This window comes from Bos indicus, chromosome 12, assembly GCF_029378745.1.
Source record: "Bos indicus isolate NIAB-ARS_2022 breed Sahiwal x Tharparkar chromosome 12, NIAB-ARS_B.indTharparkar_mat_pri_1.0, whole genome shotgun sequence".
Taxonomy (NCBI): Eukaryota; Metazoa; Chordata; class Mammalia; order Artiodactyla; family Bovidae; genus Bos; species Bos indicus.
The window spans coordinates 32,506,994-32,523,116 of NC_091771.1; the positions used below are offsets into that span (position 1 = coordinate 32,506,994).

General features: G+C 45.8%; 1 protein-coding gene across 2 annotated transcripts in view; it reads left to right on the forward strand.

The window, feature by feature from the left end:
• The window catches only part of USP12 (ubiquitin specific peptidase 12), a 59,924-nt gene that overhangs the window by 17,371 nt on the left and 26,430 nt on the right, over positions 1-16,123 (forward strand). For both annotated transcript variants that reach the window (XM_070800254.1, XM_070800253.1), the window contains exon 2: positions 14,839-14,919. In XM_070800254.1, coding sequence (XP_070656355.1) covers positions 14,839-14,919 — 81 coding nt within the window. The remainder of the gene's footprint in view (positions 1-14,838; positions 14,920-16,123) is intronic.

A 16,123-nucleotide genomic window follows, 5' to 3' on the forward strand; every position in this document is an offset into this window, starting at 1 on the left:
TCCTCAGTCAAAATTCAGGCAGTTTTGTGGTGAGTGGAAAGGGAGGGACAGACCCTGGGAAGGGTCTGCCCAGGACATGATGGAGTCGCTTGGTGTCAGGCATCATCGGCAGCTGGAAAGTCTGAGGCATCAGAGCACTTGCCACTGGGGGGTAGGGCCATCTCTCTGTGGTGGTTCTGAGTTATACTTAGCTCTTTCTTGGTTTAGGTTCTAGTGGGAGAAATTAACCTTTCAATTAAAAGTTATGTGTTCAGTAAAGGAATTGAATTCTAAGTGGGCAGATTCTGATGGATCATCTCAAAATCAGGGCTTCCTTCGACCTGACAGGTCCATTCCTCACCTGTGACAAGCCGTGGCAGTTTTCTAATGCTGTCTCTCATGCACAACGCAGTACCTGTGTGTGACTTCACCTGCGTTTATATATATCCTAAGGTCCGCTGGAGGAGGGCATGGCAGTTCACTCCACTGTTCTTACCTGGAGAATTCCATGCACAGAGGAGCCTGGTGGGCTACAGTCCAGCAGGGGTCACAAAGAGTTGGACGCAAATGAAGAGACTTAGCATGCATGTACCACATAAAATAAAGTGGGCCTAGGGCTTCCCTGGTGGCTCAGATGGTAAAGTGTGTGCCTGCAATGCAGGAGATCTGGATTCGATCCCTGGCCAGGAAGATCCCCTGGAGAAGGAAATGGCAACCCACTCCAGTACCCTTCCCAGGACAATCCAATGGACAGAGGCCCTGTAGGCTACAGTCCATGGGGTCGCAGAGAGTCGTGCATGACTGAGTGACTTCAATTGCGTATATGAAATTGCTGTAGGAAAGCTCTGTCTTTCTAAAGAGGTTTCTGACATTAAAGTTTTATCTAAGAACAACTGTTTTAGAAACAATTTTATTTTTTATTTTTTTTTAGAAACAATTTTATACACGTGTGTAGCGCAAGCTGGAGGAGCCTTACTACTGTGGTAGGGATATTGGATGTATCAGCATTACAGAAATGAATCTTCCTCCATTAGATGTAAACTAAGGAAAGCTCTGTTGAATGTGTCTGCAAGCTTAAATGTTGGTATTTTGATCTGTACGCTGAACTTCTTTACCAAAGAAATCATTAATCTGGGCAAAGTCCAGCAGAATGTTAACGGTAACAGATAGAGATGTGTAGGGTGTTCAGCTGGAGCAAACTGAAAAGAATGAAAGGTGCAGTCGTGCTTGGGAAGATAATGATTTAAGGTGTAGAATGTGAATACAAGGCTGTGTTCTCGTCTCACCTGGGGCCCTCTGGGACTGAAATGTGTGCCGACACCTGGCCCACACCATCTCAGACAGAGCAGGGCACCGTGGTCCTTCTGCAGGGTCAACGTTGATCTCTCTGTTGTATCCTGGGGTTCCAGAATCAGTGTTTCTTTAAACTCAAGAGACAGAACGATGGCAAAACTAAAGGGGCAAACACTGCACAAACTGTGACAAATGTAGAGCTTCAGAACTGAGGATTGTCACAAAGTTCGCAGCTTAAACCAGCATGCGTTTGTCATCGAGCAGACCCACTGCCAGGTGAGGCTCTGATGGGAACTGACCTCTGGCCAGGGCACCAACTGCAGCCTTGCAGAGGGCACAGGTTGGAGGGGCCTGGCTTTTGGCCGGCTGTCTGTAGGAGACAACCCTCAGCACTGAGAGGCCGCCTCCAGTTCCTGGCTGTGAGACCTCTCCATGGGAGCCCTCCTCCATGTAGCCCTCCCCTCCACGTGGCCCCTCTCTGTCCTGGGATGGTCCTCTCAGCTCCTGGCAGCCTGTTCCTTCAGAGCCAGTCAGTGAGTCAGACAGCACGCCAGTGAGCGGTGCAGAGTCTTCTATAACCAAAGAATTGTCGTCCCATGACCTTCGTCAGATTCTGTTGGTTAGAAGCAAGTTGCTGGCCCTTCTTGCAGTCGAGGGGAGCCCTTTAACTCTGTCCACCACAGTGATGCCTTCCCAGCAGCTTGTCAGTGTGAAGTCAGCCTGACTGAGGCCTGTTTCTGCCCTTGCTTGGTAAATGTCCTACTTGTGATTATTTTCTGTGAAGGGGCCACCTCTTTCTAAATGAATCCGTTATCTGAATCACTTCTTTGGCAGTTCATCATGTTTCCCATTCTGTTTTAACCAAGCGCAGTCTTCTTTCCTAAAGAAAAACAGACGTCTCTCGGGTCAACGCTTCATGTCGCGTGCCGCCGTGCACCATCTGCTGTCTGCAGCCCAGAGTGTCTCTTGACCAGCCTGTCTTCTTCCTTCCCACCTGCTGTACATCTCCTGGGTTATTTTGAGGTGAACCCCAGGTACCATGTTATCACTGAAATTAACTTTTCCTGTTGGGCCCTGGTTCTCCTCTCCTACGCTGTGGGTTCCCTGCAAATAGGGATCGCCTCGTCCACATCTTGCTTTGTCCTGGTGGTGCCAAGTGGGTAGGCAGCTACACACACGTGTGCAAAGTCATTTCAGAATCCCTATCGCTTTCCACATAGACTCATGATGACGAAGCAGTCCTTTGATAACAAGACTCCGCAGTAACTCAGGCCTGTGGTGGGAGGATTCCTAGACGGAATCCTGCCTGAGTTCTAGCCGGAAGGAACCCTGTTCACACAAAGCTCGTGTGTTCTGGGTTGGGGAGACATGTGTCCTGGCCCCCTCCCCAGTGCGCTCCTGGCTGCACTTGTTGACGTATGATTGTATCCTCTGTAGAGACCAGCCGATATCTTAGGATTTGTGTCTTTCGTAGACCTCAGTGGCTAAGTGTTTATGTAAATGTTTGGTGGTGCAGCTGAGACCATAAAGCATTACCTGTATTCAATTGATAAATTTTGTTACACTTAGAGATCTGAGATAAAAAAAAAAACTATGAATGTTTTCATTCACTTTATGATGCCTCTTCGTTCATCTTCAGGCTGCTTGTAGGTGCCTCTAGCAGCAGTGTTTTGTTCCTGATGTGTCTGTGTCATCCGGCCCAGCTTGTCTGCATGGCATCTCCTCTCTCGTTTAAGTGCATCACGTGTAAGTCTCTCTTTATGACACTGGTGGATACTGTGGCTTGGGATGGCGTTCCTGTTCACAGAATGGAGCACTGTTTTTCATCTGCTTGTTTGCTGATACCCCACATAATATATCACTAATTGCTGACCTAGTCTCTCCTTTATAAAAGTGATTTTTAAAAGACTATTTATTTTATTTATTTGGCTGCACTGGGTCTTAGTTGTGGCATGTGGCATCTAGTTCTCAGACCAGGGATCGAACCTGGGCTCCCTGCATTGGGAGCTTGGAGTCTTAGCCACTGGACCCCCAGGGCAGCTCCCTGTAAAAGTGATTTTAAAGCTTTGTTAGAACATCCATCGGGAGAAGGCAATGGCACCCCACTCCAGTACTGTTGCCTGGAAAATCCATGGATGGAAGAGCCTGGTAGGCTGCAGTCCATGGGGTCACTAAGAGTCGGACACGACTGAGCGACTTCACTTTCACTTTCCACTTTCATGCATTGGAGAAGGAAATGGCAACCCACTCCAGTGTTCTTGCCTGGAAAATCTCATGGATGGAGAAGCCTGGTAGGCTGCAGTCCATGGGGTCGCACGAAGTCAGACACGACTGAAGCAACTTAGCAGCAGCAGCAGCAGAACATCCATCACATTCTGTAATGAGATCACATCTCTAGCATTACAAAATTATGTTCAAGTTGTGTTCAAGTTCCTTACTTCTTCTCTAGAGGAATTAGAATTACTGTTTGTTGGGGTTGTTTCAGACTTCCTCGGCTTACTCTTCGCTGTTCAGAAGGAAGTAACTGTGAGAGTATTTTTGGTAGTAGGAAAGACTTAAGGGGACCTGAATGGAGAGCAGGTCCCTATTCTTTGGGATTTGGGGGAGGGGGCACCATGTGTCTGGGCAGGTGATGTGTGTGCTCACCTTGGGACTCACGTTTCCCTCCTCAGACTGAATAGAGGAGACCTGTTCCTCATCTCTGTGTCAGTTTCAGAATATAATGGAAGATGATTCTAGACGGCAAACCAAATGGGATAAGGATATTTTTGAAGTTGAGTCACCTTTGGTCTGCACACTGCTTCTCTCCATGTTCTATCCCGTGGGAATCAGCATCACTATAAAGAGCAGTCCTTTAGTCCTTCTTTGGAGTGTGGTGACACAGTCATAGTGTGACTAATAAGTTTTCAAATTTGTTCTAATTTATAAAAACTATTCTGAAGTAGATAATGGATCTATGAGTTTCTTTTACATTTCTGGATGTAATAAGAAAGCATTGTTGGAAGTGACTTCAGGGAACAGCGGTCTGAGTGGAACAGCCTTTGCTGTGGGGTGTGAGTTTCTGCTCAGATTGGTTTAGCACCAAGAAGTCCTTTCATGACTGTAGATGTTTATTAGCAGAGCTTGTTATAGGATTTAGATATATTAGTGTCATGTGGAGCGTAGACTACTGGAAGTGATATTATACTTGTTAATATAAAAACTCTTACGAGATCTGCTATAAAGGACCCTGTGGCCAGTGTGAGCACATGCATGTCTGCTTCTTCAGTGGCACCATCTGTGGGAGTCACAGAAAGGTGTGTCTGCGTGCATGTGCTGAGTGGCTGGCTATTGGTGCTTTGTCTATTGAACTGCAATAGAGCTAGAGGGTGAGCGGCGTTACCGACGCACCAGATCCTTTGAGGGATTCCTAGAGGACTGGAAAGTAGTGATGGGAAAGAAAAGAAGCAAAAAACAGACCAGCCAGCTGTGGTCCTCCCCAGAGAGCTCCTGTGGAAGCTTGAACTTGGAATCTGCCGTTCATGGTTGGCTGTGGCTGTGATGCCGTCACCATGGTAATCGCATCTAGCCTCTGGCTTGGGAGAGCTGGGTCAGGGAGCCTTCTCGCTTCCTATTGACACAGAGTAGCAGGCACATGGGGTCAGGCCAGAGACTGGTCTTTGCAGAGAGTGGCTGACCTTCTGTCTGGGGGTGGGTGGACTGGCCGTTAGGGCTGGGGAGAGAGCAGGGACCGGCATGTGATGGGCTGGGTCCCCGCAGACCTGAGGCCAGCCCAGGGTGCAGCCACCCCCAGCCACGCCCCCGGCGCTCTGCCTCCCTGTCCCTCCCAGCTCTTTCAGGACCAGTGGGGAGGAATCCCAATCAGAGATGCAGATGCTGGCCATCTTTCTTTCACAAGTTGGATCTGCTAAGCAGGGGTTTCCAGACACTTAAGGGAAACCGGGGAGGGAGAAGGAGAACGGGAAACTTGAAAGATTCTCCTTTAAGTGACAGTAGTTAAATGTCCAAGGGCCATGTGTCTGTTCCTTAGGTTTTTTTCTTGTTGACTTTCCTGAACTTTGTCGCATCAATGTTTTTTTTTTGATAGTTGTAAAGTTTTGCCGCCTTTGTAACTCACCTTTTCTTACGTCGAAGTTACTCAACGTCTTTTTGTCTGCTTTCGAGTTGAGCTCCCCGGGCAGCATTGGCTGCCCTCCAAGCCGCTGTCTGTGGAGCTCCTGTGTTGTGAGTGAAGTGTGGTGGGTGAATTGTCACAGAAGCAAATGTGAGTGGTCCAGCCTCTGCCCAGGTAAACAGGTAGTAGGGATGGGGAGGAAGGAGGGACATAGAAGGAGAGTTTCACAGCAGTAATTTACCTATTTTATGAGATTGGTGAATCTGGCTAGAGAGTTAAATATAGAATTACTAGATTCCCTAAAGCAATCTTATACCCAGTAATTCGTAATAAAAACTGGGAGGTGGTGTGGGGAAGGAGAACCGGAGGCGTGTGCGTGCCAGTTTCACATTTGCAGAGCAGGTTTAAAGCTGGTGACGAGACATCTGTAATTTACAGCTGTGATAATAACCACTGTAGAGCTGAAACCAAGCTGTTAGCAGCCGGTGTCTCTGGGGAAAGGAACTGAAGGGAGGGGGCGACCAATAACACCTTGCCTTTTACCCTCTACCCTCTGCACTTGGCATTGTGTTCAGTGTATGAGCTTGCAGTATTTATTAAATAAGGTGTTACATGAGGCACACAAAAGGGATTTGGTGCTTGTTCTAGTATTTATTACAACTGTCCAGGGGGTGCTAACTTCAGACTTTGGGATAAAGAGCTATGTGTTTTCTTTAACCTGCCCAGTAGCTTCCCAAACAAAGTACAAGTGAGGTAGTTCGCTGTCTTCTGTTGGAATTTTCCGTTGTGTTGTTCCGTTTGGTTGAAACCATCACTTGAGTGACTGATGGTTCTGATAGCCTTACACAGGGCAGCTTCACTCTCGTTGTTTGCTTTCCAGCCCCATGAGCTTGGCAGAGTAGGTGTTTTCCTGTATTAGGAGGTGCAGAGACCACACCAGCCTTGGTGACTTGTCCGGAGGTGGTGCTGAGCTTGGGCTCAGACTCTGTCCCCGATTCCCGGCCCCCACATAGGATCTCTGTAGCATTCCCAAACTCAGGCTCCCACTCCGATTTCTCCCTGCATTTGGAACATTGTGTTCTAGTTGTATTTAAAACAGGTAAGCCTGTGTTTATTTTGAAAGGTGAGTTCTCTTGAGGTTTTTCAGCAGTGCCGCACATGACACTGGGAGTCACTCAGCCTCTCACTGTTGGGCATCTGGACCACACTTGCTCTCTGCCCTGCTGTCCCCGTCTTTCCTCAGACAGCAGTGCCTCCCGGAATTTTCCCTATGTCTTTATTTTGCACTCTTGTAGCTAGCTCAGTCAGAGCAGTGGAAGGTAAGTATTGTTTGCTTCAAGGTTTAACTCATCTTTTGGGCTTATGACACTAAACAAGCAATGCTTGGCCTTATCTGATCCTCATGGTGAGATTTTTTTAACCCAAGAAATTATGGATTTCAGTAGTGACTTGCCCTCCAGGAAAACAATGGTGGGGGGGGATGCGTAATTAACTCTTGTCTTGGGATCCCAGTGTAACAGCCTTGACCCTTGATCACGAAGTCCTTTTCTTAAAATTGTGGTCAGATATATATAACAACAAAAAAATTGCCACTTCAGTTAATCTTATGTATAGATTTCAGTAACATTAATTACATTTGCCATGTTGTGGCAGCTGTCACCGCCGTCATATTCTAGAATGTTTTCATCACCCCAGCCGGAGCTCCATGGCCATTCAGTAGAACTCCCCATTCCTCCCTGTCTGCAGACTTTGCTTAATCTAAAGTTAATCTACTTTCTGTCTTCTGTGAATTTGCCCAGTGGAGGTGTTCCATGTCAATGGAATCCTACACTATTTGTCCTCTTGGGTCTGGGTCCTCTTATTTCACTTAGCATAACGTTTTCAAAGTTTATGCATGTCGTGGCATGAATCAGTACTTCATTTCTTTTTATGGCTCAATGATACTCCATTGTATTAGTCCACGGTTTGTGTATCTGTTCCTCTCTTGATGGGCATTTGGGGTTCTTTCTACCTTTTGCCTTTAATGACTAATGCTGCTGTGAATGTTGACCTTCCTGTTTTCAGACCTTTTGGATATATACCTAGGATTGAAATTGTTGAGCCATATGGGAATGCCATATTAAATTTTTGGAGGAACCACTACGTTTCTTCACATCCTCACCAATGCCTGTTCTGTCTCCCCCCCTTGATTCTGGCCAGTTTGATGGGTGTGAAGCGGCACCCTGTGATTTCGATTTGCATTTCCCCTAGTGAGTAGTGATACTGAGCATCTTTAAATGTGCTTGTTTGCCAGTTGTGTATCATCTTTGGAGAAATGTCAGTTCGAGTCACTTGCCTGTTTTTTGGTTGGGTTGTTTTTTTTTGTTCTTGGGTTGTAAGAGTGCTTTATTCCGGGTGTTTATCCTACTTGGTCGTGGTCGGTAATCCTTTTAGTACATTGCTGAATTCGGTTCACTAGTGCTTTGTTGAGGTTTCTGCATCTGTATTCATAAGGGATAGCGCCTGTAGTTTTTAGTGTCTTGTCTAGCTTCAGAGTCAGGGTGATGCTGGTTTCATAAAATGAGAAAGTATTTTCCCCTCATTTTTTCCGAAGGGTTTTAAAGCCTGTGGTTTTAAGTCTTCTGACATAGTTAATGCTGAGGGTTTTTTAGCTGAACAGTGGTGGTGGAGGGCCTGACCCCAGGAACTTCCCCCTGTGTCTCCTCTGTGACGTCTTTCCATTCTGCGGGGTGTTTTGGACAGGACTCCACGCGCTGCCAGCAGCAGTCAGTTCCTTTCTGTGTCTAACAACTATTTCGGTTTGATGATAATTTTAGTTTTTATTACAGTTAGCCCCTGGAATCTGGAGTATGAACCCTGTTGTTACAGTAACAGAATAATTCAGTCAGTCAATAATTTACATAGCTTTGATTTCACTTCAGCTTAATAATACGTTGTAGCTGGATGGTGATTTTCCTTGCAGGAGTGTGAGGGACTTTTCACATAGTTCACTTTACTGTAACACAGGATTTGGGGAAAACAGAGGGGTTCACGCTTTTGTAAGTGGGAAAACGTTGGTCCCCGTTTTCTGATTGAGCGGTTTGGCAGTTAGACCTAATATATGTGTACTTGAATATTGGAACAGAAGTCCCACAAACCACCGTTTACTCTCTCGGTAGGGAGAGGCACTGTGACCTCTTCAGCGTCACTGAAAAGGGAACAGCGGTTGTGATACTCTGCTACCTACTGAGGGCTGCGACCTTTTTGGTTCTCAGATGCTTACTGAGGTTCATCTTTTCTGGAGGACTACTGCTTTGGGATGACTTTTAGGATGCCTGAGACTGAGAGTATGGAAATGGTTTGTTTTCTCATGAAAACGTTTGTTGTCTCTGGTTTAGTGTTGGGGTACAGTGTCTGGGTTAGCGTCGGGGCACGGCATACCTGGTTTAGCGTCGGGGCATGGTGTCTCTGGTTTAGCGTCGGGGTATGGCGTCTTCCAGGGAAACAGTCGTGGGCTCTCAGCCTTGTCTCCCTTCTCCATCTTCTGGTTTGGGAGACAGGAGCTTGCTTCTCACATCTCACTCTGGATTCACCCCTTTCCTGCCCGCACTCACTTCCTCCTTGCTTTGTCCACATCCTACCTCGCCTCTTCCTGTGCCTCCCGCACTGTTCTCGGTTTGTAGGGTCACTTGCTTCTTTGATCTTCAGGAAGCCTTTCCTGCCTGTTTTGGCAGTTCTCCTTTGGCTCCCGACCTGATCTGACCCTCTTCAGTATTAAACTGGGAATGATAAATGCTGGATTTCAAGATAGGACTTGAAACACAACAGTGGGGGAAATGTGTTTTCTCATATTTGTGTTAAATACAGGCTATCTAGTATAAAGAACTGTAAGCTGTCTAATGGAAAGAAGGAAGTGCCGGCCCTCGGTATCTGTGGGTTCCGCCTCCCAGGATCGAAAACATTTGTGAACAAAGTCCCAGAAAGTTCGTAAAAGCAAAACTTGAATGTGCCGTGTGCTGGCAGCTGTTCACATGGCATTTACACTGCACTAGGTGTGACATGACCTCGAGAGATGGCTCATGGGTCATATGCAAGAACCGCATTGTTTTGCATGATGGGTTTGCGCATCCTTGGGTTTTGGGATCTGTGGAGGTCCTGGAACCAGTTCCCCACAGATACAGACAGACGACTATGTTCTTGATAAGTCCATTTCCTATATGGAGGTGTTGATCTTTTACATTTTCATCCCTTTTTATTTCTTGCTAAAATGTATAAAGTTTGCTATTTTCTTAAGCAGTGTACACTGAACATAATTAGCTTTTCCAAATACATCTTCACAGATAACCATTTTTTAATCATAGTCGAGCTTTAGATGGTAGAAGAGATTTCCTTAATTTACTGCCTTGAAAACATTCCTGGGTGTCACTTTGCTTTTGTGTAATTGTTTCTTTCTCTCAACGGCAGGATGCAGGGCGGTCAGATGTGTTTTCCATGGTTGACTGTGTAAACGTTGCCCTTCAGAAGAGCCATCTCCCGACTGGTTTTCTTTTTTCCTATTTGCAGCTGTGTCCTCAAAACATAGTATCTTTATCAGTAAACAGAAGGTATCCTTACAGTTTCTACTTCTCTTCTTTCACATGGGTTGGTGGTTAATTTTCAGTGAGACACTCAGTTTTTTAAGAATTGGACTAGGCCAGGCCAGGGTGTTGTTAGGAGAAGGTGATGGCACCCCACTCCAGTACTCTTGCCTGGAAAACCTCCATGGACATGGAGGAGCCTGGTAGGCTGCAGTCCATGGGGTCACTAGGAGTTGGACACGACTGAGCGACTTCACTTTCACTTTTCACTTTCATGCATTGGAGAAGGAAATGGCAACCCCCTCCAGTGTTCTTGCCTGGAGAATCCCAGGGGTGGGGGAGCCTGGTGGGCTGCCATCTGTGGGGTCGCACAGAGTCGGACACAACTGAAGTGACTTAGCAGCAGCAGTGTGTTGTTAAGTTGCTCAGTCGTGTCTGACTCTTCATGACTCCATGGATGGCAGCATGCCAGGCTGTCCATCACCAACTCCCGGAGCTTGCTCAAACTCAAGTCCATTGAGTCAGTGATGCCATCCAACCATCTCATCCTCTGTCATCCCCAGCATCCAGGGTCTTTTCCAGTGAGTTGGCTCTATATATCAGGTGGCCAAAGTATTGGAGCTTTTTTTTTTTTTAAACTGTCTCCATAATTACCATTGAGTTTTTTACTTTCAATTATAATTTTCAGATTTGGAAGTTTTATTTGATTCTTTAAAAACAAATCAGCTTAGGCTTTAAATTCTGACATTTGTTCTTATAATCAGGCTTTTGCTGTTTCTTTGTATATACCAACCATTTGCTTTATGTCATGTCTGAAATATTTCTGATGTTTAGCATCTTGAGTCTTAATTCTTCTGTCTGTATTTTCACTGGTTTTTACACATGGTGCTTTGTTTTTCTGCTTTTGTGTGTATGTGTGATTTTTGACTGTGAACTCAATCTCTTGGGAGTTTTACTTGCGGGAATTCCTTGTGGGTGGATTGAATTTGTCTTCTGGAATGAGTCTGTAATTCCACTGTTTGCTAGTTGTGGGCACCATCCGCTTAGGACCTTGTTGAATTACATTTCCTGCCTGATTTTGTTTGTGTGTGTGAATCTGGGTCACAAGCTTTGATGGGGGCCAGCTTGTGGTTATGATGTTGGGAAGATACTGGTCGTCTCTCCCACCCCCAGGCCATGGACAAGTCCTGCAGGTTCTTTTGCCATCTCCTCTTGTGGTGCAGGGTTATTTCTTGTTCCGCCTTTGCTGAAGACACAGCCCTCTCGGCTCCCTTGCCGTGCTTGGGTCTCCTGCCGGTCCCCGTCTTGAGCGGGCCCTGAGCCTCAGCCCTGGTCTCCGTGCCCCGTTCGATCTGGCCATCAGCGTGGGGTGCTCGGGTCGCTGGTGTCGGCAGGTGCCTCCTCATGAAATCCGTCTTTGGCATTTGCTCATCTCTCAGGTTCTCCCATCACTTGATTTTTGGTTTCTGCAGATTTCTTATTTTCTCACCAGCTCACTAAATTACTATATATATATATATTTTTAATTAAAAAGTTCATCCACTTTTTGGTTGTTTTCATCAGGAGGGTCATAAATATCTAATCACTTCTTCGTGATGAATTTGTAGCAATAGGTCCTGAGTCTAAAATAATCTTACGTGGTAACAGAAGAGTCAGAAAGAATGTTTTCTTCCTTCAGTGTGTTGTGTTCTCAGACAAAACAGATGACATTCCTGATCCCCATGGCTTTAGAGCAGAGATTCCTGAGAGTGCCAGCATTTCTTCCCTTTGTCCCAGTGAAGAATCATGATTTCACGCAGTGTTGTTAATTGCAGTAGGAACATATTTCTCAAATGTGGGGATGGGAGACTGTTCAGAGCCATCCCTGTTGGATGTTGACAGGTTCTAGGCTCAGTTTAAATTTTGGGCTGCTGGATGGACTATTACTTGACGTGATAGGGTTTGGCAACCTTCAACAGAATCTTAGAATCTTCAGGGGATGGTGTTTGAGAACTCTTGTAAATGTACTAAAAAAAATTGTATAGCACATTTTCAACTTGGTGGGGTTTTTTTCTTTATTATTAATTTTTTAACCAATTAATGTCTAACTACAGTGTTGAAAACACTTCTAAATTAAAAACAAAAAAAGAACCACTCATCAGCCACTGGATTGCTCTGTCTACACCCTGCCTTTGTAGTTAGCATTTGGCTAGAGGCAGGAATGTGCTCTGGTCGTTTCTGCAAGAGAGTCTTGAATTCCTGCCATGAGACTGTCCTCCCGCACATTCACAGAATCAGCGCCGCGGTGTCATCGCGCTGCACTAAGGTATAGTTTACTGCGCTGTACCTTAACTTAGCGCTCACGTCCGTAAGTTCCGTGCTCTCTGTACTTCCCATTGCAGTCTGCTGCCCTTACTCCATCTATAACCATCTATGGTGCTTGTCATGTGCTGGTTGACTTGGAGTTCCTAGAGTTTTGTGTGAATCAAGTAATGTCCTCAGAAGTGTGGATAAAAGTGATTAGACATGATAGAATGTTGAGTTAGAAGAGACTTTAGAAATTTTCTGACCTTTAGCTGTGAAAACCTAAGTTGGTGTAAGGGCTTCCTTGAACACCCAACAGATGAGCTTGGAGCTGGGATTTGGAAAATTGCTGAAGAAGTCTACCCTGGATATTCATTGGAAGGACTGATGCTGAAGCTGAAGCTCCAACAATTTGGCCACCTGATGCAAAGAGCTGACTCATCGCAAAAGACCTTGATGCTGGGAAAGATTGAGGGCAGGAGGAGAAGCGGGGGACAGAGGGTGAGATGGTTGGAAGGCACCACTGATGCAATGGACATGAATTTGAGCAAGCTCTGGGAGACAGGGAAGGACAGGGAAGCCTGGCATGCTGGGTTCTTGATTCACCCTAAGGGCGAGAAATGCCTTCCTTGGGTGTGCCTGCTGGCTTTTACTGTTCCAAGTAGATGTCCTTTGACAACAGCACCTTTTCTAGCTTTTGTGTATGTGTGTATGGAAAGAGGTTATACTTGTTTGCATGACACCAGTATCAGTTTGAATTCTTAGTGATAGTTCTCAGCACACGCGAGGAAATTCCGTGACAAGACACTCGAGCTGGTGGTGTGGACAGTGGGCGGTAGGCTCCCCACAAAGGGCTCTGGTTCAGTGGATCTTGAAGTTGCTGTCATAACTGAATTTCGTGTTATTATTAAAAAGTGCATGGAATGCCAAATTTAAATAGTATCTGTGAGCTAGGGCTTATATCAAGGTCTTATATAAAGCTAAATAGTATGTCTTAAACAAGTAAACATCATGTATAAATACAGGTGCTGGGCGGCTGAAATGTATTCAGGCAAATGTCTTGCTTTGGTCGAGCTTGACCACCAGCCTGCCTGGTTCCTTCCGTCAGGCCTTATTTTCAGGCCTGGCATGTCAGGAAGCCAAGGAGGCGCCACCTGACAAAGGGCCGGGCTTCCAGGCTCAGGAGGCAGCAGGGGCACGCTGGGCACCGGGTGCTGTTGAGTGCGGCTGTCCCCGGGGAGGCGCCGTGTGCGTGTCGTCCTGTCCGCGGCTTCGTACACAAGGCAGCGTTCGGCTGTTTTGTGGGTAGTGTCAGTTGTATTCATCTGGTCCTGTGTTTTCTGGGGAATTTTGAAGTTAACAGCTACTCTGTCTCCAGAATCACTCTGACTTCCCTTTCAGACTTCGTCTGGAGTGCATTTGCTGGCACGCACCGGTGCTCAGGGCCTTTGTCACCCCCGTCCCCCCAATCCCTTTTCCTTCGGTGCCCCAGATGCACAGACGTGTCGACCGTATTCCTGAGACCGTGGCACGCGGTTACTCTCTGAGCAAGGCCCTTCTTTTGTTGGGTGTCATCTCATTCTCCGCTCTTGTCTTTAACCCCCTTCACTTCCGCGTCCTGGCCTCCTCCGGCCCCACTCAGGTGCGTGTCGTGTACATTCTCCAGCCCCTTTGCCGTGCGCTATTGTGTATATATGTGGTAGTGGTTGTGTTGATCTTTTTTCTTTGTGTACCTAGTATTATGTATTTGAGAAATACCTGTGTGTTTGAATGAACTCTGCTTCATTTATTCTGACAGCTACGTGGTATGCTGTCATTTTATGGGCCATCTGTTCATAGATTGCGGTCAGCTGTGCTGTCACCAGTGAGACTTCAGGAAGCGTTCTTTTTTTAATGTTTTTTTTCATATTATTCATCTATTTTTGGCAGTGTTGTGTCGGTCTTTGTTGCTGCGCAGGCTTTTCCTCAGGGGCTGTCCTCTAGTTTCTCGCTGCAGTGGCTTCTCTTGCGGTGGCGCACACGCTCTAGGCGCACGGGCTTCTGTAGTGGCAGCACCCGGGCTCAGGAGTTGTGGCCCACGGGCTTAGCTGCTCCAAGGCACGTGGGATTTTCCTGGACCGGGGATTGAACCCATGTCTCCTGCGTTGGCAGGTAGATTCCTTACCACTGAACCACCAGGGAAGCCCTCAGCAAACATTCTTGTCCCCCTTTGTTCTGCATGAGAAATTTTCATGCGTACACTGCTGAAGAAGTGTTAGGTTGCTGAAGGTATGCCTGTTTAACTTCATGATGTCTCTGAAATCACGCACCTATGAGACCACAGATACAGCAGGGGCTCTCATCCATCACATAAGAATCATGTAGGAAAAGGAGCAGGATTTAGTAGAATTCCTTGATCCAACTGTTCCTGCAAACTGTTTTTTTTTTTTTTTTTTTTTAAGTCATATTATTAAAAGGCTTTCTTCTTCATTGTCACCCTTTATTTTCTTTCCATAATGTTAGGTAGTTACAGGAAACAAAATCATTTTAAGGATCTCTCTGTAATGTGTATGTATCTGTGATAGTATTGGGAAAATACCCTGAATACTGAGATTTCTCCTTTTCATCCCATAGGGCGCCAATGCCTCGGCATTAGAGAAAGAGATTGGTCCAGAACAGTTTCCAGTCAACGAGCACTATTTCGGATTAGTCAATGTAAGTATCAATGTAAGTTAATACGTAAGTAGCCTATAGAATTGTGCTTGGAAGTAGTCTTAAGGACGATGAATGCAGTTCATAATTTATTAAAGGAAAATTGTTCATTCGCATCAGCAGATTTAATGCAAGAAACTCGACTTGGAATTTCAGAATTCTCTCTAATGGGAGAGAGAGAGGCACTGCCTGAAGCCTTAAGAGTCTTGAAACAGTTTCTAATTTATCAGCCTGATTTTTTTTTTTTTTTTTTCTATTTTGTGTCAGAATTTTCTCATAACCAAAATCTCATATGGCCTAGACCAAATGATCTGATTCTTTGAGAATTATATACATGTCTAAATATAAGTGGTCTACATGTACAGATAGAAATAAATATAGTTTTGTAAATGTCTCTGTGTGTCTGTAGAGTCTAAAGAACTTTCTTTAGAATTTTGAACTCTTTCCTGAATCATCAGAGAACACAGATCTTTACACGCTTGGCATGGTAGTTTATGCTATTGTACTATTCTGTTAGGTGGATCTGTGGCATTTTAAATATATATATATATATATATATGTGATAATACAGGTACGAAAGTAAGTTTTATTAAACTTGGTTCTAGCATGTCGTTATGTACACATGGATTTCTTGTGCCATTTGAGGAGGGCAGATAAAGTGGTGTGTGGTGTCACCTTGCCAGGGGACTCTTCTTTGTCTGTGCTGGACAGAGAATCAGCAGTGCCCACCCTCTTCTGTATTCCCCTCCCTGGAGAAGACCACTCATCAATCCTCTGGCTCTTTTTTCTGGAATGTGTCCTTATAGAGTAAATAAGATACTTATACTTCTATTTATATATATATATACACACACACACGTATATGTATACTGACTTGCTGTTTTGGCAGAAATAGAAGCAGGAACTTTGCTGTCTTTTCCCATCATCCCTGCCCAACTTCACTTTCCCTGGTTCTCCCAGTATGAAATTAATCTTGGCCTTAATTGTCACTTATTCTTAACCAAAGTCTTCAAGAGAACCAAAGAAAGCCAAGAAGACCATGTGTCAGTTTCCACGGAGCTGTGCCCAGCAGGCCCCCTCTGTGCTCTCCTGGTGCCTGGCAGCGTCTCTTCTGTTGCCCTGCACGGCCCCTGCGCTTGACTCCTTCCCTCCATCCCGACCCCTTCCCAGCGGTTTCCTCCCTTGCTTTGCAGAACACAGCCCGCAG